General features: G+C 46.9%; 1 protein-coding gene across 1 annotated transcript; it reads right to left on the minus strand.

The window, feature by feature from the left end:
* Positions 1-882: 882 nt before the first annotated feature.
* ERCC3 (ERCC excision repair 3, TFIIH core complex helicase subunit) lies at positions 883-22739 on the minus strand. Its single transcript, XM_046019430.1, has 15 exons — positions 22594-22739; positions 22028-22233; positions 21162-21398; positions 19698-19747; positions 19140-19275; positions 18720-18884; positions 18232-18436; positions 16669-16983; positions 12468-12652; positions 10609-10811; positions 9728-9824; positions 8333-8450; positions 4985-5103; positions 2904-3056; positions 883-1343 (listed from the first exon to the last, which is right to left on the minus strand). The coding sequence occupies exons 1-15, from the start codon at positions 22619-22621 to the stop codon at positions 1212-1214; spliced, it is 2349 nt and encodes a 782-aa protein (XP_045875386.1). The 5' UTR covers positions 22622-22739; the 3' UTR covers positions 883-1211.
* Positions 22740-23881: the final 1142 nt, after the last annotated feature.

The following is a 23881-nucleotide window of genomic DNA, read 5'->3' on the forward strand; positions in this document are numbered from 1 at the left end:
TCTGGCTGCTCCGGCCATTTCTGGGGTTTGCACAGAGCAGCTAGCTACTGGCCAGACTATGAGTGTTTGGCCCCAAAAGTCAGCTCAGAGAAGCAGAATTTGGGTAAGGTAGCTCTTGCTACAAAGCACTCCTGATCAGATAGGTACACCTTCCCATGCCTGGTCTGTTCTGTGAAGAACAGCCGTAGAGGCGTGTCTGATGACAGGAAACAGAATGCTGCTGCTGCTGCAGAGCCCCAGGGGGGTGGTGGGAGGGCGGGCAGGGACTCCAAATTTAGAGGCCTTATTTATTTAGCACAGGCTTTCAACACTCCCCAGGTGCAAGTACTGTGGCCTATTAGGATAAGCCTCCTCCTCAAAATAACAAGTTATTCTTTGTGACCTATGTATGCCTTGTGTGTGTCTCTTTTATGAAACATTCCTGCCTTTTCTTTCCCTCTTTTCTTTCATGCCCAGAACAAGAGAGAAAAAGACATTTCTCAGAATAAAGGAGCTAGCGATTGAAGAAGAACCCAGCCTCCCAACAACACAAAAAAAAATGAATCTGGGGAAGAAGAGCTCACTCTCTTGGAGAAGCCCAACTGTAAGACCTGTGTGCACGGTGGCTCCCTAGGCATGGAGGGCCTTCTGGTGACCCAGAGGACCTGCACACAGGGGTGCCCAGCATGGAGGGCACAGAGGCTGAACGGGGCACAGGCAGCTCTAGCTCTTCCCTCTCTCTGAGCCTTGGCCCTGTCCATGCCTCAACACCAAGAAGCAAGTCTTCTTTATCTTGGGGTGTGTCTCCCCAATAGAGCTCTCAGAGATGGGCCCCATCTTACTCCTCAGTCCCTACTACAAAAAGGGCCTGTGACAAGGCAGAACACCTGTAATCAAGAGTGGTCAAATTCTCCATTTCTGTTTATTCAGAATATTAAGATAAATACATCTTAAATATTACAAATATTTATATACAGGAAAGACCACTGCCCATTATTGAAAAGGGGTCTGGGGAAAAAAAAAACAAAAAATAGAGTCTCCCAACTTTCTTTAAGCCCTGGACGACCCATGAAGACAGAACCAAGCTCTGGATCCATTTTCCTCAACACAGTTAACAAACATTGCCTCTAGATCAGTTTGGCCAATGCTAGAGCAAAGAATAAGGATGTGGAAAATCCCTATCTGATGTTGGTGCCGAGGACCCAGCCCTCACCCACGTGACCCTATGGATGTCATTTCCTGAAGCGTTTGAAAAGCGGGTGCACGTGCTTCGTGGAAGCCTTGCTCCGAGCCGAATGGTACTCCATGTACACAGTGTCGTCAGCCCCAGACATAGAGCTCATGGTGCCAAAGCGCCGAGATACCTGCAGGGGGACCCAGCCCACGGTTAGTTTCCAAGGGAAAAGACACTCCTTTTATAACATTTATAATCCTAATAAGTTTTGTAATGTTTTTAAGTTTAATAAATACTAATTTAAGAGCAACATTTATTGACTCCTTATTGTGTCTCAGGCATTGTATACATATTTACATGTGTTAACTCATCCAATCCTCACAATTATTATAATCCCCATCTTACAGATGAGGAAACTGGGGCACAGAGAGATGAAGTAACTTGTCCAAGATCACACAGCTCTTTAAGAGATGGGACTTGAACCCAGGCAGCTGGCTTCAGATTCCCTATTCTTAACCATAATGCCACTCTGCCTCTCTTAATGCCAATTTATAAAAAGAATTTTTCAATGAGGGCAGCAGTCCCCCAACACCTTAAGGCTCTACCATTAGGCTCTGAATCAAGTGGAAATCCAGAAAGCCCTGGGCATGAATCTTGGCTCTACCTCTCACTGGATGACTCTGGACAAATACTGAATGTCTGAGCCTCAGTGAACTCATCTGTAAGATGGGGATAGCCTCACCCATCTTGATACAAGTGGTGTGAACAGATATCACACAGGCAATGGTCTGACCCAGAGCCTGGCACACTATTTGTACCAGATTACAAGCCAAATATGCTGACAGGAACCGAGCAATTCCTTCAACAGCCTGACATTAGGTGACTCACTGGTTGGTAGGCATGGCCTTAGCACACAGAGGCAAGAAATTTCCCTGAAGCATCCATCCATGGAAAGTGCCCAGAGGGGGATCCAGCCCCCACATCTGGGAGCAGAATGGCCTCCGGCTGGAAGAAGAGCAGCACTTCCCCAGGGGACGCTGCTTTTCTTTCCTTGTCCCAAACACTGCTCACATTTTGGCTCTAATATCATTTTAATTTGTTTCCAAAGAACGAACTAAACTGTGCTTTTCTCTTGGAAGGGCTAATCAGAATCCCTGTAATGGTACTTTCATTAATTATACCACATTATATTGGCCTGGCACATGGTACTCAGTAAGTATTTGCAGAATAAATGGATAGTTCACTATTTTCAGAGAACTCGAAATGTTTCAAGATAAACAGTCAACTCAGATTTCCTATTCTTACCCACCTTACAGGCTGGGAGGCTCAGCTCTATTACAGGGAGCTAGAGCTAAAGTGACCTGTCCAAGGCCCCAGATGGTGGGCCCAGGCTGCAACACCTCCTCTCACAGCCACCCTGGAGTAAGCCTGGGGCCACCTGTGATATTCCAGGTTGCAACCTCAAGGAACTAACAAAACTCAGACCAGACTGTGAGGGGAACGGAGCAGGAGGCCAGCTACAGCCACCGTGGACTTGGCCATGTGAAACAATATGTACGGAAAGAAGGATTCGCACCAAAAGGCTAATGGGGGCTGTTTCTGTTACTCTCGTCTGCAGCTTCCTGGGTTTTCTGAGTTTTTACAAGGGCCACACAGGTGCACGCACGCGCACACACAACTAAGTGTGTGCATGTGCATAAGACCTGTCCTTCAGGAGAGCTGCCACCTGGGGCCTCACCCGTTCACTCACCTGGCTGGACCTGGAGCCAAATTCTCCTGCCACCACCTCTTCCTCAGCATCCAGGTCAGTGGCCGCCAGGACTTTCTGTAAGAGCTGCTGCTGCTCTTCTCTCGTGGAAAATGCCAGCTCTTCGTCCTCCATGCCAGCAAGCTTTGTGATCACCTGTAGAGCCGAAAGCCACGGCCCCATGTCCCCTTTTGTTTTCCCTCTGTTAGGCCCAGCTGAGCAGGTGACTGACAACGGGGAGCTCCTCCCTGGCACTCCAGAGACCAGCTTCGGAGCCATCTGAGACAATGGGCTTAACTACTGACTGTAGGGCAGGAGAGGTGAAGGAAATTCCAGAGAAAACTACTCTTCAAACAGCAGATACATGATCACTTATAATAGATCAACTGGAGCCTCAGCAACTCTGAAATGTCCCTTCTGGCAGTTTTCCATCTTGTACCAGATAAAGGAAGGGACCAAAGACTGACAGGCACAGCCTGCTGCCCTTGGGAGGGGTCTTCCGCCTCCTGGGCTTGGCAGCCAGGGCTTCCAGTGGGAGGGAACACTTAGAAATGGGAGCCTGTTGAGGTGGATTTACAAGATTTTTTCTAAGAGAGCAAGAGAACAGCATGGTGGAGATTTGGTTTACCTTTCTTTGGGGGTTACTTACATATAGCTTACCTATCCCTGAAGAAAGCCTGGACTGATTGGTGTAGAGGAATTATATTCCCCCCTTAAGTTCTGCTCATCATTTTAATTACAAGAAAAGTCCCAGAAGTAGGGATGTGGCTGAGCCCTTCAAGTGGCCGCAGACCTGGAGAACAGATACTGGGCATGTCTGCCCTGGCCCGGTCACTCCTCTGGGAACTGCGGGGTCCTGATTCTAGGAACTCTAACCTGGCTGCTCTCAGCGGGCAGTGCTGAAGGCAAGGAAGGCAAGGGCAGCCCAAACCAACACAGATAAGCACATGCCCAGGTGCCTTTCTGTCCAGCTCACTTTTCAAACAACCCAGAACACTCCCTGATTTGGTGCTTGTGTCATCCTTGACTCTCAAGAGATTAGGAGGTATGAACGCTGCCATCATCGCATACTTTTTACAGATACATAAAAAGGCCATCATGCAAACCCTTTAAAATACGGCCAAATATCCTTTCCTCCAGCTCGGCAGGAGAGGTCTGAAACCATCACTGCTTCTGGCTAAGAAAGGAAGGGCTAGACAGCCCTGACCTCTTGTCTATGGCTAATAATGGCAACTTATCAACCTGTAAAAACACATCATCAAAAGCATGTGAAAAGGCAGCCTATAGTCTTTTGTAAACCAAGAACCTGGGAACCTGCATGTTCTAGGGGTATCCTTTAGTTACCTGCCTCCAGCACCCCCATTCACTCCCACAAATAAAAATCTTTAGGGACACTAAGTCCTGGCATAAACAGGAAGGAGAGCAAACACCTCAGCTGATGGAGGTCAGCCAAAGCTTCAGCATCTCCAAAGCTGTACAACCGCCAGTTCGTTGCATGCGGACAGCTCCAGCATGAGGCCCACTGAGGCCCTGGCTCACCAACTGACTAAAGGAAGGGCTCTCCCTGGTACCTGGAGGGAACCCCACTGCAGCCTTCCTCCTACGACAAATCAGGTCTGTGAACAATAGGAAATCCTAAAGCTTTGGCTGACAACCATTCCCGGTACAGGAAAGTAACCCCAAGGGGCTCAGGGTGGCACAGTGATGGCCAAAGCTCTGTGGCATCTCAAGTCTGCGAGGCTAGCACTTTTTCCCACTGACAACTAACTTTCTTTCTGCAAGACAACTATAAATGTTAACAAGTAGACAATCCAAGCCCCTCGCTTCAGAGGCGCCATTCTTTGACCATTCACTGTGGGAAGCTGGGTGCAGGCAGGGATCCTGAACAACAATTCCCTCAAAGTTCCTGGCAATTCATGCCGAGATAAAGGGAACCTGAGGCAGGGCGTCTAATGCCCTAATGTTCTGCGTCCGTCCGAGCTTTGTCCCACACTGTGCCAATAGCAGTTCCAAAGTCTCCTGGAGGTGTGGGTACTAAAAAGAGCCTTAGTTCTATTCAGACCACAGATCAAATGAATACATACCTTAAAGCTATAACCCTGATCTACCAAAAACCTCTGCCTCTTGGTTGAATAAGCCATTTCCTGTGTGTCCTGGGACACCAATGAGTAGAAGAAGGCATTGTACTCCTCGGCAACCATCCCTTAAGAGAGGAAAGGAGAAAGGACAACATTAGCTGTTACAGTGCCAGGAACCGAGGGTCCAGGGCTCAAAAGTAAGTACAGCTGACCTCTGAACAGCATGAGAGTTAGGGGCACCACATGTAACTTCTGACTCCCCCACAACTTAACTACTCAGAGCCTACTGCTGACTGGCCTACTTACCAATAACATAAATAGTTGACTGACTTATATGTGTTACATATTATTTTTAGTATAAAATAAGCTAGAGAAAACATTATTAAGAAAATTGTAAAGAAGAGAAAATACACTTACTGAACTAGAGTTATCAAAAAAATCCCTCACAGTCTAAACCCATGTTATTCAAGGGCCAACTATAATGTAGTGGGAAAGCTTTGCAGGTAGGGGGCAAAAAGTCCTGACTTTGCTTGGGCACTTCATCAAAATTAAAAACATTTGTGCTTTAAAGGACACCACCACAAAAGTAAAAAGACAACCCACAGAATGGGAGAAGATATTTACAAAGCAGGTATCTGATAAGGGATTTGTATCTGGACTATATATAAATCACATTACAAATCAACAATGAAAAAACAAATGACCTAATTATAAAAAGGGCAAAGGATCTGAACAGACATTTCTCCAAAGAAAATCTACAAATGGCCAACAAGCCCATGAAAAGTGCCCAACATCATCAGTCATCATTTGGGAAATGCAAACCAAAATCACAGTGAGGTACCCCCTAGCCCGCCCTTGGATGGCCAGAAACAAAAGAGAGAATTACACCAATTGTCAAGGATGTAGAGAAACTGGATTCCTCATCCACTGCTGGTAGAGTGTAAAATGGTACAGCCGTTTTGGAAGATAGTCTGGCAGATAATTAAAATGTTAAACAGAGAGCTACCACAGCTAACCCAACAATCTACTCCTGGATATATACCCAACAGAACAAAAAACGTATGTTCACACAAAATTTGCATATGAATTTCACAGCAGCAGTATTCCTAAGAACCGAAAAGTAGAAACAACACAAGTGTCCATCAACAGAAGAACAAACAAGATGTGTGGCATGTCTGCTCAATGGAGGATCATTCAGCAATAAAAAGAGGGGAAGTACTGGGGCACCTGGGTGGCTCAGCCAGCTAAGCAGCTGCCTTCAGCTCAGGTCAATCCCGGGGTCCCAGGACCAAGCCTTACATTGGGCTCCCTGCTCAAAGGGGAGTCTGCATCTTCCTCTCCCTCTGACCCCTCTCCCCATTTGTGTGCGTGCTCTCTCTAGCATATAAATAAATAAAATCTTAAAAACTACATGCTACTATAGAGGACCCTTTTGAAAACATCACAGTAGTGAAAGAAGTCAGTTGCAGAGGACTCAGACTGCATGACTCTGCATGTATGCAATGTCTAGAATGGGCACATTTATCAAGGTAAAAACGGAGTCATGATTGCCTGCAGTTGGGGCTAGGAGACAAGGAGAAAGGAGGGATTGCCAATGGGAAAGGGTTTCTTTTCTGGAGTGATGAGAATATTCTAAACACAGCCTATGGTGATGGTTATACACTTTGCAATTATATTAAAAACCACTGGGGACGCCTGGGTGGCTCAGTTGGTTAAGGGTTCAATCTCAGGTCATGATCTCAGTCAGGGTCTTGAGATGGAGCCCCAAGTCAGGCTCCGCACTGGGTGTAGAGCCTCCTTAAGATTCTCTCCCTCTCCCTCTGACCCTCCACACCCCACTGTGCAAACTCACACTCTCTTCAAAGAAAGAAAGAAAGAAAGAAAGAAAAAAGAGAGAAAGGAAAGGAAAAGGAAGGGAAAAACCACTGAATTGTGTACCCTTCCAATGGATCAACTGTATGGTATGTGAATTCTATCTCAATAAAGTTACTAAGAAAAAAAATGGCTCAAACAGAAAACCTAGGACAGAATTATCACAGAAACTAGGACAGAGAATACTGCACCCTATAAAAGGTGATGCCTCTGGACAATCTGCAGATTTTTGCTTCACAGTTCAAATGTCAGCACATTCTGTATCTGTGTACTGCCTCTGAATTCAACTGTTTCTTAGTCTTACAAGAGCTCAGAGATGCAAAGAAAGTTTGTTTAACTAGTATTTTTTTTTTCAACTAGTATTTAAAAAAAAAAAAATTCTACTCAAATTCAAAGTGGTTTTCAGGTTAGATGTGTTTCTTTTTTGGGAGGTGGTGAATAAGGCATAAGTTAGGAATTAAGTTCACATATGCTAGGCAGATTATATTCCTTTCAGCTTATAAAAGCTGCAATTTACCCAACAGCTTCCTATATTCTGTTACATAAGGCTCACTCCTCACAAATGCCCTGTAAGACAGGATGTCCCCCCACTCTGGATGGAAAAGCAAGGCTCAGAGGGGCAACTACCTGCCCAAGGTCACAAGGTTGGCCTGGTGCCCACATGGATGTTCTTTCTATTAACATGCCCTGCCTCCATATTAAATACAGTTAGCCCCTCTTACACATATTCTAATACGGTACAATTCCAACATACACCCACTAACCTTGTTTCCCCTAACATCCTAGCAGTCCGGCTGTCTCCTAGGAAAGGAAAGCAAATACCCTGAGGACAAGGCCTGTGTCCCTGTCTTAGGGCCTGCCTGGTCCCAGAAGGAGAGCCATGGCCATCTCTAAGCACCATCGTCTGTGCCTGCCATGCCCACTGTTAGGGTCTGGGTCCTTCTGCCACAATAATCAGGCACAGACTCCAACCTCCGGAGTCCCCAAGTGCTGAACATGCGCCAGCCCTGCTGCAAGCTGCCGCCCAGGGTGGGACTCTTTCCAGGTGGTGTGTAAGGAAACCATCCGTGGCTGCCCAAGCCTTCCCCTTACTCCTGACTCAAGGTCCAGGGTACAGCTCCAGCTCCTAGACGGCACTGGTGGGCCAGCTCTGCTTTCTCCCTCTATGTCTAAAGCACGACACACTGTGCTCCTGGCTCCTCTTACTGTCTACCAAAGCAAGCGCCCAGCTGAGAGGATATCCATGTGAACCAAGCAGCTGCCAGGAAAAATATCCACATAGCAACCCCAAGGCATGAGAAATAATAAGAACCAAGCAGATCTTGGTCCTTACTCTGGGATCCCTCCCTGCAGAATCTACTAGGCCCAGGGGCACAACCTTGCCACCATGAACACATAGGCAGCTTAGCCCTACTCTCTTCCTAACCAAAGTGGTTCAAAAGGAAAGACTTCCTGGAGCAGAAGAGGTAGGACCACCTTTACCTTTTTTGGCTCGGAGCACTCGCCCCAACCTCTGGGCCTCCTGCCGCCGGGAGCCACCATGAGATGAGATCTGAATGAGAACATTTGCTTCTGGCAGATCAAACGATGTGTCACCCACCTACAGAAACGAAACAGCTGTAAGTCTGGGAAGGTTTTTTATTTAGGACAAAGGGAAAAAAAAATCAATTGGCCCTGAATTTAAATAAACTTTCCAGTAATTAAGAAAGATAATCACCATCCTCTTCTCAGCACCAGAGTCCTGCAGATAGAGGCGGGCCTCTAGGACCTAGTGTGAATTCTCCTGAGAGCTCTCCTAAAGAAGCTGTCAAGACCCACAGACCCCACCCGCTGTCTCAGCAACATTGCCAGTATGGGCTGCTGGGGCCCAGAGACAAAAAGGCCCTATCAACATTATCTATAAATGACCCCTCTCCTTTTTTGCTACAGAAACATGTCTGCACAAAACCATCCACACTCTCTGGGGCGCCTCAATGGCTCACTGGGTTAAAGCCTCTGCCTTCGACTCAGGTCATGATCTCAGGGTCCTGGGATCAAGCCCCACATTGGGCACTCAGCTCAGCGGGGAGCCTGCTTCCCTCTCTGCCTGCCTCTCTGCCTACTTGTGATCTCTGTCAAATAAATAAATAAAATCTTTAGGGGGGAAAAAAAAAACCATCCCACTCTCAGCTGGAGGTCAATGAAACCAACGGCACGTGCAGGACACGTGACCTGGTAGGGGTCACTGTCCACAAAGGGATGGGTCAGGCTCCAGGTAACGGCCTCCACTTGAGGGTTCCTACCACCAAGATTCCCAAGCACACATCAAAGTTTGGCATTACTGACCCAGCCATGATCACCTTATTAGTAAATCTCATTTATTTTGAGCTTTGGGTCTGTTCTAATCTGAATGACCACTCTCCACTGTTGGGCCACAGCTTCTAAGAGCATCACCAGGCTGGGCCTTCATTAGTTTCTATCGTGCTTACATTCATCACCCACCATCAGGACATACGAGGAGCCAGGAGAAAAGCTGCCTACAGGCCACAGCAATCTCTAACTCCACAAAGAGAACCTCATCTGAATGCCTGCTTTGGCCAGAATAGGTAATGAAAGTTTCCCCTTTAGATAAATAAAATATAATTTTAAATCCCCATATCCCCAAAAGCAGCAGGAAAAATCTCAGTCAAGCAAAGAGACTTTTTAGATTACCCACAGTGCTTTGAGGCCTGCATCTGCTCCTTCTGCTACCCATCAGGAAGCATTCCTCTGTACCCAGACACAGAAACATGGGACTGAAAACTGACACATGATGTCCCTTCGATAAACATGAATTCACTGTCGAGAAATGCTCCACTGTCCCCCTAGCCTGGGGGACACCCTGCATGCCACACAGACCTTGGATATGAAGATGGTGTTGATTTTGGGGTTGTGCTTGAAATTCTGGAGTATCTGCATCCTCTCTCCTTGGGATGTAGGACCATAGATATAGGGTCTAGAGAAGAATGAAGCTGTATTAGGAAGACCACAGAATCACCCCCTCAATTATCCTGAAAGCACATCAGAGGGAAAGTAAGCCTCTGCAAGGTCTCTCTCCTCCAAGAATACAAGGAGGAGGCCCATAAAAATGAGTGGCCACAGACCCTCAGCCAACATTCTGGTCATAGTTCTCTTCAGGATTCCCTCCCTTACTTTTTCCTTTTTCCTTTGTTTATGCTTTTTCTCCTGAGTCAGCATCCCTCGATCTAAGTTTCATGTCTACACAAGTAGTGCTAACACAGAATCCAGGTGGGACTGTGGTCAGTGAAGACACGGCTGGTGATTCCTGAGAAGCTCTTTCTAGATGCAGGGCCATAGCTGGGATGCTGGTCGAGTCAGCTTGGCCCTCCTGGCCCCTGGCCCATACAGTCTGACCTTGGCTCTACCAGAGTGCTCACTCGGCTTGCCACTCCAGATACCAACTTCTGCCCACCTTTGGAGCCCAGCTCAAAGATGGTGTCCCACCAAAGCAGTGCAAATCTAGCCCCTGATCCCTGGGCTGAGGGCGACCGGGCTCCCTTTCTATATGTTCTGACCTTTGAGTCTGACCACTAAGTCTGACTATCTTACCTGGTTCCTGGCACTGGGGCCACAGAACCAGACCTTTAGATCCTAAGAAGTTCCTGAGAGCTTCAAGAGAGGAAGAGGAAACAAACAAACAACAAAAACCGAGCACCTTCTGCACTTTGGCTTGAGAAAAATAAGCTGCCTGGCAGCAACTCCAACTTTTCAATTCTTACTTGTTCAGCCTAATGGCATATTCCTTCAGGGCAAACACATTGTCAGCAAAGACAATAATCTTGTCATTCCTCCTTTCATGAAACTTGATCAGAAACTGGCAAGCTCTGAATTTGTTAGGGTTCATGGTGTACAGCAAGATTCGTTTCTTGGTTTTGATTGCCACATACTCCCGGTAAAATTCAGGAGACATTGGGCACCAAACCTGTTGACACAGTAAGAACCAAGGGTCAGTTTCCACGTTGAAACATCACATGACTAGAAACTTTTGAAGACCATTCAGTTAGCAGAACTAGCTTTAAAATAAACTTAAAAAGGATACCTGGGTGGCTCTAGTCGGTTAAGCATTAGACTCTCGATTTTGGCTCAGGGTTGTGATATCAAGCCTCACATCAGGCTCTAAGCTGGGCTTGGAGCCTGCTTAAGATTCTCCCTCCCTTTCCCTCTGCCCCCCCCCCCCCCCACTTCCTTTCTTCCTCCCTCCCTCCCTTCCATCCATCCATCCATCCATCTATATATATGTAAACACACACACACAAATCAAATACCTAATGGTGAACCAGGACACTCTCATATTTATCTCTTAACAAATGCATTGATATCCAGGGAATTACTTTTCCATCCATCCATCCATCTATATATATGTAAACACACACACACAAATCAAATACCTAATGGTGAACCAGGACACTCTCATATTTATCTCTTAACAAATGCATTGATATCCAGGGAATTACTTTTACAACAGCTCCAAGTAAGGGAAATCAGGTTCTTAACCAGGGGTCTAAGTAATCCCTCCAGTGTAGACCACCCCTTCACACACAAGTCTATGCACAGCACTGCTAGGGAGAAACGCACTCATACTTCCTAACTCTGTCTATTGAGTCAACCTAGCAGGACTCCATTCCACATGACATGAGCTGAAGGCAGACGCTTAACCAATTGAGCCACTCAAGCATCCCTAAAGACTTATTGTTAAGGCAAAGCTAAACAAAATAGATGAGAGAAATTTACACGGAAATAAAATAATAAAGGGAAGCAAAAGAGTGACAAACCCAAGTTCCACAAGCAGGGGGAGGAGAGAAGCAACTAGAGAGGAACAGGGGGCCTCACACCTATCAGCAATGCTCCACTTCGTAAAATGGGTGCCAATTATGAAGATGAAACTACAGGGAAGGAAAGTTTGCAGCAGAGCAAGTCCACCTGCACAGGTTCTTCGCACTTACCTCGACCCAAGGGGACCCCTTCTGCCCTTTCAGGACAGAGGCCACCCTACCCTAGCCAGTGAGTGACAGTCACTTCAGGGTGCTGTTGTTCCCTGTGAGAAGACTTACCTCTGAACATTTACTCTAAGCATTTTACCTGTGCAGGTATTCACTGCAGAATAAGATTGGGACAGTGGATTTCCCAGTGTGTTCAGAAATAAATGATCTAGGCCACAGGTGCCTTTTAGGGGCATCGAAACCAAGAGGTTTGGACACTAGGGTGGGTCTGGACAGTTGTCCGTACAAGACCACCCAAGAATCCCTCAAGGGTGAGGATGGGTGGGAACAGCCTGAGGTGCTCACTCCCAGAGAAGAGGGGGAGCATGGACTCCGGAGTCAAACCAGTCTGAATTACCATCCCGACTTGAGCACTTACTGACTGTGTGCCCCTGGAATGTGATTCTGCTTCTGGAGTCTGCAGAGTGGGAAGAACACTGCCCACCACACAGGGGGCCTAAGGCAAGAGGATGAGATGGCAGCACTTTTCCACAAGTCCTGACCTGTGTATCTGCCCATGGGGAGTGGACCTGATCCCTTTCCCCTGAACCCTGCGGGAGTCCCCCCCTTAGAGACAGTGCTGGGAAGGAGCCAGCTACCTCAGCGCACTGGACTTTGGCGATGTAGCCGTTGTTCTGCAGCTCCATCCAGTTGGCTTCATAGAGCTTGGGCCCAATCAGAAAATTTAAATCGACGATTTTGTCATCTTCCCGGACAAGGGTTGCAGTCAAACCCAGCTTGCAGTGGGCCTGCACGATGGTGAGCACCCGTCGGAACATCTTGGCTAGGAAGACAATCGGTGCATTCACACTGTCACTTTTTTAAATGCTCAAGGACCACACCCAGCCTTGCAACTTCACACTGGCTTGGGACACTACAGGGGCTAACCCCCAGGTTTCTGGATCACAGGAATCTGGCTCTAGACAAGAGTGACTAGGCAAGAACACTTAATCATCACTTTCAGACCTGTCCAAAAGAGGGAAGAAAAAGAGAACATAAGGGAGAATTGGCTTTAGGGAAGCTCCAAGTTAGGGAACCCCAGGATCCTTCCTTGAAGCAGCTAAGCTACCAGGAGGAGCACAAATGGCAATCTGAAACATGACCTACAACACTTAAAACACCACTGAGCTCTAAAGGATGCAAGGAATTTGCTTGTCCTAAAACTTGTACCCAGATTACAGGAAGATGACTGGGGAAATGGGGGATCAGAGGAATGACAGGAGCTGGATCTGCTTGGCTTCCCACCATCTTCCCAGAGACCAAGGAGAAAACAGGGAGACATGAAACCCCAGCACCCTGACCTGCCTTGGAAACCCCCTTCGCACTTTTCCAATTAGATTCATCTGGTCAACCAGCAGTCCCGTCTTTCTCTCTCTGGAATGTTATAATTCTTCACACAAAAGTGGGTATGAGACATTAATTTCAAAAAACCCGACTGTGGGTTTCCATGAGCTCATCTTTTAAAAATCCTAATAAATGGGGTAGTCATTACTAGCTAGATATTTCCTCTTATTTAAGGCAAGAATCAGAAAAACTAGAGCCAGTGATTCAAAAGCATTACCAATATAGCACAATAAGTTCTTATTTGGGAAATAAGTTTGTCACCCAAGGAAACCATTCTGCCTCTTCCTCTAGTGTTGTTACAAAGGAAGGAAAGCCTGCTTGACTATTTACTCTACCCATTGTTCCGACCCTTTTTGTGTGTTTTGTCTGTGACCTCATTATATAGTCTAGGAGGGAATTGTTTATTCATGCTGAATAAAATAGAAGAAAAAGATTGATGACTATCAATAATTAATAATTAATTAATTAAAATCCTAATACTCTGAAAGAAGGTTAAAATACCTGAGTCATGCTTATCTTCTAATACAACTAAAGGTAGAGTTAGTGATACCACAGAAAGAGATGTTAACTATCTGAGGAAAGAGGGTTCAGACTGCACCAGAACACAAGCCAAAAATGTCATAACAGCAAAACAGCAGACGACTGCCTAACCCCCAAGTACCAGGTCTTCCAAGACTAACGTGGTTCGCACATACACTTGGAAGAAGAAGACCAGAAGCGCAGATATGTCTGAGGACTGTACCGGTCCAGAAAAGGGTAGCGTAGGACCCCAGACCAGGTTTCTCATGTTAGAAGGGCATGGTAGCCAAGGCAATGGAGAGACCGACCTACTGCGAGAGCCAGGGAGGCAGCACCAGACAGTCCAGAGATTCTATCAGCCCAAGGGAAGCACGAGTCTTAACCCTGCCTGGACACTCTGCAGCCAGAAAGGCTTTCCTGTGGAATCTGCCCTGCAAACAGGTCATGTCCCACTACCACATTCTCTAATAGCCATATGGCTGTCAGGAAGAACTCACATATGATATAGTGCATGGCTTGACAAATCTTTTTTTTTTTTTTAGATTCTATTTATTTATTTGACAGAGATCACAAGTAGGCAGAGAGGCAGAGGCAGGCGGAGAGAGAAAGGGGGAAGCAGGCTCCCTGCAGAGCAGAGAGCCTGATGTGGGGCTCGATCCCAGGACCCTGAGATCATGACCTGAGCTGAAGGCAGAGGCTTAACCCACTGAACCACCCAGGCGCCCCTTGACAAATCTTTACACAGGTATGTGCCTGTGAAATCACCCAGGTCAAGATAAGTGATCTTAGCACCTGGAAGTCTCTCCTCTGACCCCTCCTGTCAATACCAGCACTCTCCCTCAATGCAACCACCATCCACCTTCAGTCACCCAAACTTTGTATAAACAGAATCACAATACACACTTTGTGGATATGACTTATTTCACTGTACGTTATGTCACAGTTGTTATTTGACATTATTTGTGTAGTATTTTTGTCTCTCCCACTTCATCTCCAGTCCAAGCACAGTGCCTGACACTTAGTGGGCTCTTAATAATTACTTGCCAAAATAATGAAATTGGCACAGTGTCTTGCCTGCAGTAAGCACTTAATATACATAAATCCTGCAGTTGTAAATTTCATATTAATACAGTGACCCAAGAGGACTCTTTTTGGAAGATGTATAAAACAACACAGCAAACTGCCTTTTGAGATAGATCTCAAAGATTTATCTTTCTACCTAATCCAATGTGGTAGATGTTTAACAATCACAAAACTTACTGTGATTTACTAGAATTCCCTTATTTGACATTGGCTCTCTGGCCCAGGGAGTGTGGCCAGGCCAAGGGGCTCACAAGACTGAAGTCAGAATTCTCTAAGGCTATTGGTTTTACTCTCCCACCCAGCCAGAGACAAACTGACCCAGTGAACCAGGGAAGAAAGACACACACATAGACATCCACGGCAAGAGTGAAATTTTGTGGGGGTACACTTCTGTATTCTCATCACCAGACAACCAATCCCAAGCCTGACAGCTGCCCTCTGGGACCCGAGACACAGTCTGAAGAGAAACATAAACATAAACTAAATACACACTCAAGCAGAAAGCTTCAAGTTTTCCCAAGCTTCAAACACAGCCTCTAAACCGCTACATGGCAATTTCAAATTCATCTGTAGGATGTGATTCTCTAGGTCACCAACTTCCAATCCAACCAGACCCAATGTCCCCTGTTCCCAAATTTTTTTTAGTTTTTCAAATAGCACACAGTAAAACTGGTAAGTGGGTGGGTGGGATTGGTTCTATAAATTTTCACACACATGGATTTGTGTGACCACCGCTACCACCACTATAATCAGGATACGGACCAACACATTACTCCAACATTCCCTAGTGCTCTCCCTTTACTGTCACACCCTTCTCAACCCCTGGCACCCACTGAGCTGCTCTCCATCACTATCCTTTAGGCTTTCTAAAGGCACCATACACTATATAACCACCTGAGAAGAGCGCCGGAGAGGCTCTCACTGCACTGAAAAGAATGGATGCTAGGGCCACTTTGGCCATATTTTGAATATTCTATGTGAAAATGCCTCTGATTTCATTTATTGAGAAATCTCTAATTTATACTTCTTAACTTATCAGGGCTCCCCCTTCACTTGTTTCATCAAAAATGATTTGTCTAGATTACTACTCAGCAATAAAAGGGAAGACACTATCAATACATGTAATAGAGATAAATCATCATGCAAAGTAAAACCAGGTACACATAAGAAAATATGTACTATATGATTCTGTTAATAGGGTATTTCCAGAAAAGGCAAATCCACAGAGACAGGAAGCACCTCCATGGTCCCTGGGGCTGGGGTGAAAGCACGGACTGTAGATGAGTGTGAGAGAGAGGCTCTAAATCTGGATCACAGCGACAGCTGCTCAAGTCCACAAATTAACTGAGAATCGAACTGTATGCTTATAAAGGGTGGATTTTATCAATGGATCAATATCAATACAGCTATTCTTATTAAAAAAAAAAAAGACTGCCTGCAACACTTGGAGAAGTAACGCTTCTATAATATATTAAGAATCAATACTTTGGGCTTCAAATAAAACGAACACTACTACAGCAAGGACTTCAGAGGTCCTGGTGCAGTTTTCATGGCACCACAAACCGGTGGTTAAGGGTAAACTGAGCTGCAACAGTAAGATGGAGGAAAGAGGGAAATACCATTTTCTGAATGATTACTCTGGGCCTATGATTGAGGAAGCCGTGAAGGATACACCCATCCACCTCCTACCCTCACACCCACCCCCGTAGCTTATGATTTATTTTAAAACTCAAAGCAGCAAGGCTTTCTAGCAAGACAGATAAAGCTACACAGCAGTCCTTCCCTCAACCCAACAAGTGGAAATCAATTTCTGTCCCTGCAATGAGCAGGCAGCTCAGCTCTCAGCCTGCTTACCTGGTATGGTATGGACTTCATCCAGGATCATGAGGCCCCATTCCTGAGTTTTGAGCCACTCCATGACTCGCTCAGCCTCCCAAGACCTCTTGGTGGTGTGGCCCAGCATGGAGTAGGTGCTAATGGCAACGGAGCAGCCTATGGGCTTGTCCTTGGCGTCGGAGGTGAAGCGGCAGATCTGGCTGTCATCAATGGTGGACCACATCTTGAATTGGGCTTTCCACTGCTCCACAGACACTGCGGAGTTGCCCAGCACCAGACAGCGCTTTCTCACAGTGCATGCAGCTGTCACGCCAACCAGGGACTTCCCAGCACCTATGAGAAACCAAAGGCCAGGTTGCAATGGATACAACAGACAGAATGGCCCAGTAACACATGAATCTGAGCAAATTAATAATCCTCACAGCTGATATTCTGGGGCACTTACTGCTCCAGAGCCTGTTTTCTTTCTTAAAAAAAGGAGATACGCCCAGCTCACGCTGAACACGAGAATTAAAAGAGACAGGCCCTAGGCCCTACTCTAACATTTTCCATGAATTCAGTTCAAATGTTGAAATCTCAAAACAAACCAGAGGTGAGTGACACTCTTATTGTTGCCATTTTGAACCTGAGAAAAGGAAAGCTGAGGACAACGTGCCCAAGCCATGGGGAGGTGCGCTGCTGGGGCACGCGGACTGCGTATTTGAGGGCTCAGTACCAGGCAGCTGCAATGACCACAGGGCATGCTGGGCTGAGAGCTCAGGAATACAGGAAAGGCGGACATTACTGGCACAGACAGAAGTGAAATTCCAGGGCTTCCAAGTTTACTATCACCCACCATTTGAAGATCAAGATAAAAATCAAGCTCTTCCTTTAAACAGAAATTCTTTTCTTACCAGGTATGTGCATCAAAATCTCCCAGGCTGATTTAAAAAAAGAACTTAAAGGCACTGGCCTCTCCCCTAGGAATTCTAACCTCCTTAAGTCTGAAGAAGGGACCCCAGGTGAATCTGTTGTGACCTCTGGCCAAGAACACTGGTCAGGATCTGACATGACTTAGGACAAATGATATCAGACAGGTAACAATGGGTCTATACTGCCCCTTCTTAGACATGTACACTGTAATAAGCCATCCAGGACAAGCAAACAAAGTTTCTGTGCTAGGAGGTCTCTATATACACACAACTCACAAGACTGATTACAAGGAACAAGACCCTAACCCCAGTGTTTAAAAATAGCACCTTCCCTACATCACTAACTGCTGGCCCTGCCCTCTTCTCCAGTGCCCAAGGTCTGACACATGGCTTAATTGATTTGTTTATCCTCCGTCTCTCTACCACCAAAACAAGCTCCGTGAGATCAGAAGTGCTATTCTATCCACCAATATATCTTCACTGCTGAGGTCAGAACTCTGCACACCGCAGGCACTCAAACATTTGTTAAGTAATGAATCAGGGAGCCATCTGATCTTCACTGCTCCCTGGCCAGGTGTGATTTAGAGAAAAGCACACAAAAGAGAGTGAGGGGAAGCTGGCAGACCGAGACAGAGAGCCTGACCACCTTCTTCACAGAGGTGTCACTCACCACAAGGAAGCACAATGACTCCAGAACGGGCACGTCCATTGCCGAACATCTTCCGCAGGCTCTTCTCCTGATAAGGTCTAAGGACAGCTGTGGGTTTCAGGTCAATGTTGATATCAGGGTTAACAGAATCATTCCGGAAGTCATATTCTGCCAACAGAGGGTACTCCAGATGGATGCAACGTTTCTGGAGTTCCTCAATCATTTCCTGGGGAGTGAGCATGAAAGAGGTTTTATAATGTTAAGTTGAAACCGAGCTGATAAACTGTACATAATCCAAGGGGCCATTTCCTACATCTCTCTAGGACTTATGAAGACTGCCACACCAGCCTGAGGAACAGGACACTCAGGACTAACTCCATGAGGAGGAACGATGCTATAGCCCACAGATGTCAAAAAGGAGAAAGCAATACAGATGGGGACCTGGTCTCCCACACACTGCAGAGTCCATGCAGGGCTGGGCCAGCTGAGGCAGGGATACATTCACTAACCTGCTTAACTTCAAAAGACACTGTCTGGGTCTCTTCTTCTTCCTCCTCATCCTTGTCCATTTGTTCATAAAAGTCAAACAGGTCCGTGGGGATGTCAGATTTACTCTGTGGATCTGTCACCCGGGAAGTGGAAGGCCCACCGCTGCCTTCAGCAGTCTTGGCAATCTGTAAGAGCAAGGCGGGTCTATGGCCATACCACCCTGAACGCACCCGATCTCGTCTGTAAGAGCAAGGCGGGATCCGGACCTCTGTATGACAACAAGCCCTCCTGCTACCAGGCAAGAGCCAAAGTTGCAAGGGGAACCGTAGCTGTAAGAAGACTGTAGGGTCCCCAGGTTGCAAACGCTAAACTAACCATCCCTGAGAGAGCTGACATCCCAAACGCTCCCACCCGGGAGGGTGACCCAGGAGGCCACATACGGCAGACTTGCTGGTGAAGGTCTCTGTGATGAGCTCTGTAGCCTCCCCCTCGGAGTTCCGTAGACGGCATTCCCGGATCACTGGATCCTGGAGAAGATGCTGGATGACATCAGGGTGGGAACTTTCAACGAAATACCTGCAAGAGGCGATGAAGGAGGGGACTAGTGACCAGTACACCATTTCCAGAACATTCTATTGCTTATTTGATCAGATGGTCTGGAAATAGTGGCTTTGTTCCTCTCTCTGCTCTTACTCTCCCACAACCTTGGCCAAATCTGAGCTATGAGCTACTGGCCAAGATATAGCAAATAAGAAGCAAAACCCTGCTTTAAAGTCAAATAAGGAGGGGTCTGAGTCCCAGCTCCACTGCCAGGGGGAACAGAGTAGCCAGTGAATGAATTTCCAGTTTTGGTCACTTCACTTTGCTTATTCCTTTTATCCCCTTACTCAGGAGAGTAGGTGCTAGTGAAGACAGACCGTTCACAGACATGTGCTCCTTGCTCCCTTCTATGAGCAGAGCGAATGTGCCACGGGTGGGCCTCTCACAGAATCCCTTACCTGTTGTGCTTCAGGACCAGCTTGACTTTTCCATAGCTAACAGTGCACAACTGCAAGGAGTGACATCAAACAGGCACGATTAGCAACACGGAGCTCATTCAGTACACAGTCACTAATGGGCATGTCTTACTACTTTACCAAGTGAAGAGCTCATTTTACTTTACGAAAGCCCAATGTGCAATCCTGAAGAGGTTAGTTTTACCTAAACTGAGCTTTTTCTTATTAACCTCTACTTTTGAGAGTTAAACCTTGCTCTTGTCTGGTTCTTTCTGATACACATCCCTTGATTTACAAAATGCTATACAAAATCTTTCTTTTATTTTCCTTTCCCCTTTCTTCTCCATTCCCACAGGCCCCACCCTAACCCAGCGGTTCATCCAGCCACACCATTATTATTGTAGAAGCCGGCACAAAGCTGGCAGAGTGAGGGTTCAGCAATGGCTGCATAAATTAAATGCAAACCCTTCCAACCTCCTCACCAATGTTCCTATTTCCCCAACTAGAATGTAAGCCTTTTGATGGAAGAGAATACAGCTAAAATCTTCCAGGTTCCCAACAATCTTCAGAATGGAACGCAGGAGAGGATGTGTGGTGGCCATGGAAATTTGACACTCGGGCTATGGCCTGTCCCTGTTGCTGCCCTTCTGGATCTACCACTGTGTTGTACCAACACCTACATTCCTGCAGGAAGCTCCCAACCAAGACTGAGCAGAGACAGTGCGCTGATGCAGGGTTCATTCCAGCAAGGTGCAAGCCCTTCTCCCTACACAGCTTTCCACATCAGGAGAAGAGAGAACTCTCACCAGAGCTCTTGTCGGCTTCTCTGAGACTGAATGCTTTACTTTACTGGATGCCTGTGGCACTCACCTGCCACTCCAGATTTGGGGGTCTAAATCCAACTCCCTTTAGAACAGCCAAGGACAACAAACGTCCCTGTCCATCTACTGAATGGCATTCATCTATCTCTTAGGACAAACCTAAGCATGTTCAACTGCTCTTCATATGGAACCCTAGCCACTTCAACACTTGGAAGTTCTTTTTGACATTCCCAAACAGAAATTCTTGACTACTGGTTCCATGCAGGTATTCAGCCCTAGAGAGTTTACCAGCTATACTAGTCTACTCAGCTGCATTACAGAACACCACAGACTGGGTGATTTACCAACAGAAACATTTCCAGAAGTCGACAATCAAGTTGCCAGTGATTAGTTTCTAATTAAGGCTCTCTTCCTGGCTACCTTTTCACCATGTGCTTGTATGACCTCTTCCTTGTGCAGACACAAAGAGAAAGAGAGACATGAGCTTTCTGGTTGACTCTTCTTAAAAGGATGCTAATCCTATTGGATCAGGGCCCCACTCCTGTGACCTCATGCAACCTTAATTACTTCCTGATTCCAAATACAATCATCCACTATTATTGCATTAACAAGGAAGGCAAAAGAGCCAGCCTTAGCCTCCACTTGCCTTAATAAATTGAATAATTCCATCAGGGACTCCTGTCTTGCTGAGCTTCCTGAGGTACTCGGTGATGTCACTAGTTTGTAACCCAACACTGACGGCTGCATACAGGGAGTAGGCAGTTAGTTTGTACTCATGCACGTGGGTTGGTCGGCACACTGGCTCTGCAATGGCCACCAGGAAGTCTTGAGCATATTTGTAAACTGGAGAGAAGGCTTCTAAGAAGATGTGGCCATCAGGAGCCTAAGAAACAGCAAATGGACACAACAGACAAAGAAATTAATGAGTTGGAGAGAGTATCAGAATCCTTCCCAGATCATTATCCAGAAAAGAGAAGCTGCCCACAAAGTGATCTTTAACACCCGGGATGTTTTTATAAAGACCTACTTTAATCAGATACAAGGAACAGAGAGACTAGAACAGGTTTCCAAAGTCAGCAGCTGCTTCCCAGTGTTCTCCACAGGGAAAGCCCACCTCATTGGCTATCCTCAAGGTACCTTTTGGCCAGGTTTCAAATGAATGTAGAGTATTAATTACTTCAAGCTAAGCAAAAGAGCTGCCGAGCATGTACATAACTTCCATTATTTTTTTAAATGGGGAACTAAAATATTACACAGTACGTGGCATTTATTTGGCAATAAAAAAGTATTTCCATGCATGCAGTAGAAATAGAGGGAAGGTGAGTAAGAGGAGGGCTGGAGATGAAGGGAGCCCAAGTCTAGCCAGCACGTGGGTGCCACCCCTTCGCATTCCTGCATGCTCCAACGTTATATACGAAAGCTCTCCCCCGGCCAGCTCTGGAGAGCAGCACCCTGCATTTCTATTTTGGGTTTACGAACGCTTGGTCCTGCCCTAGGTGAGGGTCTGCTTACCACCCAGAGAGGCCTCGAGGTGTGGTCGTCCTTCAGCGGCATCTGCAGTCTGTAGTCCTTGGCTCCATATTCATCCACTTTGGTGCCGGACTCATCCACCTGCTTCCCGGCCGCCGAGGGGACCGCTTCCTGAGAGTCGTTCCCAGGGACGTCGTCTTCTTCTTCTTCCTCATCCTCGTAGTGCCGCTTCTTGGATTTCTTCTTATCTGCAGGTACGGACACAGAAGTGAGCCCAGCAGAGGAAGCGAGGGCTCTCTCCGCACTGCCTAGCGGCATTCCGAGGAAGCCTGGAAGCGGACATATTTCACAAACGCCACACACTCCTACCCAAGAGCCACCTGCGTGCCGCTGGCGTCCTCTCCCTCAAATGCCTCCCACCCGGCCCACGACACAGGGCGCCCCAAAGTCAAGGATCTCCCCTGCCCCAGCGGCCTGTCGCGACAGCATGTACAGTCCGCGAGACACTGTGGGGTCGGAAGCCGCTGCGAAGCCCAGAGCAGCTACGACACAGGACGATGTGGACAGCGAACGCAGGCAGGCCCCAGGGCGCCCGCGCCACGTCTCACCGCGATCCCCCCGGTCTCTTTTGCCCATGGCAGCGACAGCACCCAACAGCCGGTGCCTCCGAGTCCCTGCGGCGGAAGCTCTCCGGGGGACTTCCCCTTCACACCGGAAGCTCCTTCGGCAAACGCACAGGAAGTCCCGCCTCTGAGCTCCGGGTCGCGGAGTGGTCGCGAGAAGAAAACGCGACTTCGTTTTCTCCGTCGTGTTCTGCCGCAGGCCGTTTCCTCCTTCCGCTCCTTCCTGTAGTCAGTCAGTGGAATATTTATGGAGCATGTTTATGAGAGTCCAGGCACTGTTTTTAGCCGCCGGGTTAGGACAGTGAGCAAAGTAAGGCCCTGGCGACTGGAACGTAAATTCTGAAAGAGGTGTGGGCGTAGAGTTAACGGCGTTGAGAGCTCCAAGAAGAAAGAAAACATGGCTCGGAGTGACCTCGGAATGCCTGCCTCTCTCTGGGGTAACTTCGTGATGGACATTAGGGAGGATATGTGTTGTAATGAGCACTGGGAATTATATAAGACCGATGAAGCATTATATGTTAATTGAATTTAAATTTTTAAAAATAAATCAGGAGAGTTCACAGGAAAAGAAAAGAATGCCTCTCTCAACTGGCGTTATTGGAGCAAGAGTTCTGAAAAAGTGAGGCAGTGTCCTACGTAAATGCCAAAGGAGAAGCAGTGTGAGCCTAGGACTTGACCACACAGATTTGGTCGCTAACAGGAAGCTGAGAGGGGGAAGACCCGGTACCTACTACTGTACCTGGAGATTAGTGGTTCTCAGAGTGCGGTTCCCTGCCTGCATCGACTTCAGACGGAAACGTTCAAACTGATTAGAGACGCACAAATGCGAAGTATTAGGCCCCACCCCAGACTTCCTCAATCAGAACTCTAGGGACACAACCGTCTTGTCCTCCACAAGATGCTGGTGGTCAGGTTGGAGAACCACTGATGTAGAGCCTTGTAAGCTATTGCAAAAACTTTGAATTTTATTATGACATAGAAAACTGCTGGAGCTATTTGAGCAGAGAAATGACAATCTGATTCAATACTAAAAAGTCACTCTGCACTAGCTGCTGTGTTAGAGCCTTTACAAGGTCAAGGGCAGCCATTGCCGCACCCCAGTTGAGAAATGCTGGCTTTACCAGGGTGGTGGGGTAAAGGTGATGAACAGTGGTTCCAGTCTGAGTGTATTTTGAAGGTAGAGTGGGAGTTGGTGACTGAGCGGTTATGGAAAGAGAGAGGAATAACTCCAAGATTTTTGGCTTCTGTAACTAAAAATGATGAACCTTAAAGA

The sequence above is a fragment of the Meles meles genome, chromosome 9 (genome assembly GCF_922984935.1).
Source record: "Meles meles chromosome 9, mMelMel3.1 paternal haplotype, whole genome shotgun sequence".
Lineage (NCBI taxonomy): Eukaryota > Metazoa > Chordata > Mammalia > Carnivora > Mustelidae > Meles > Meles meles.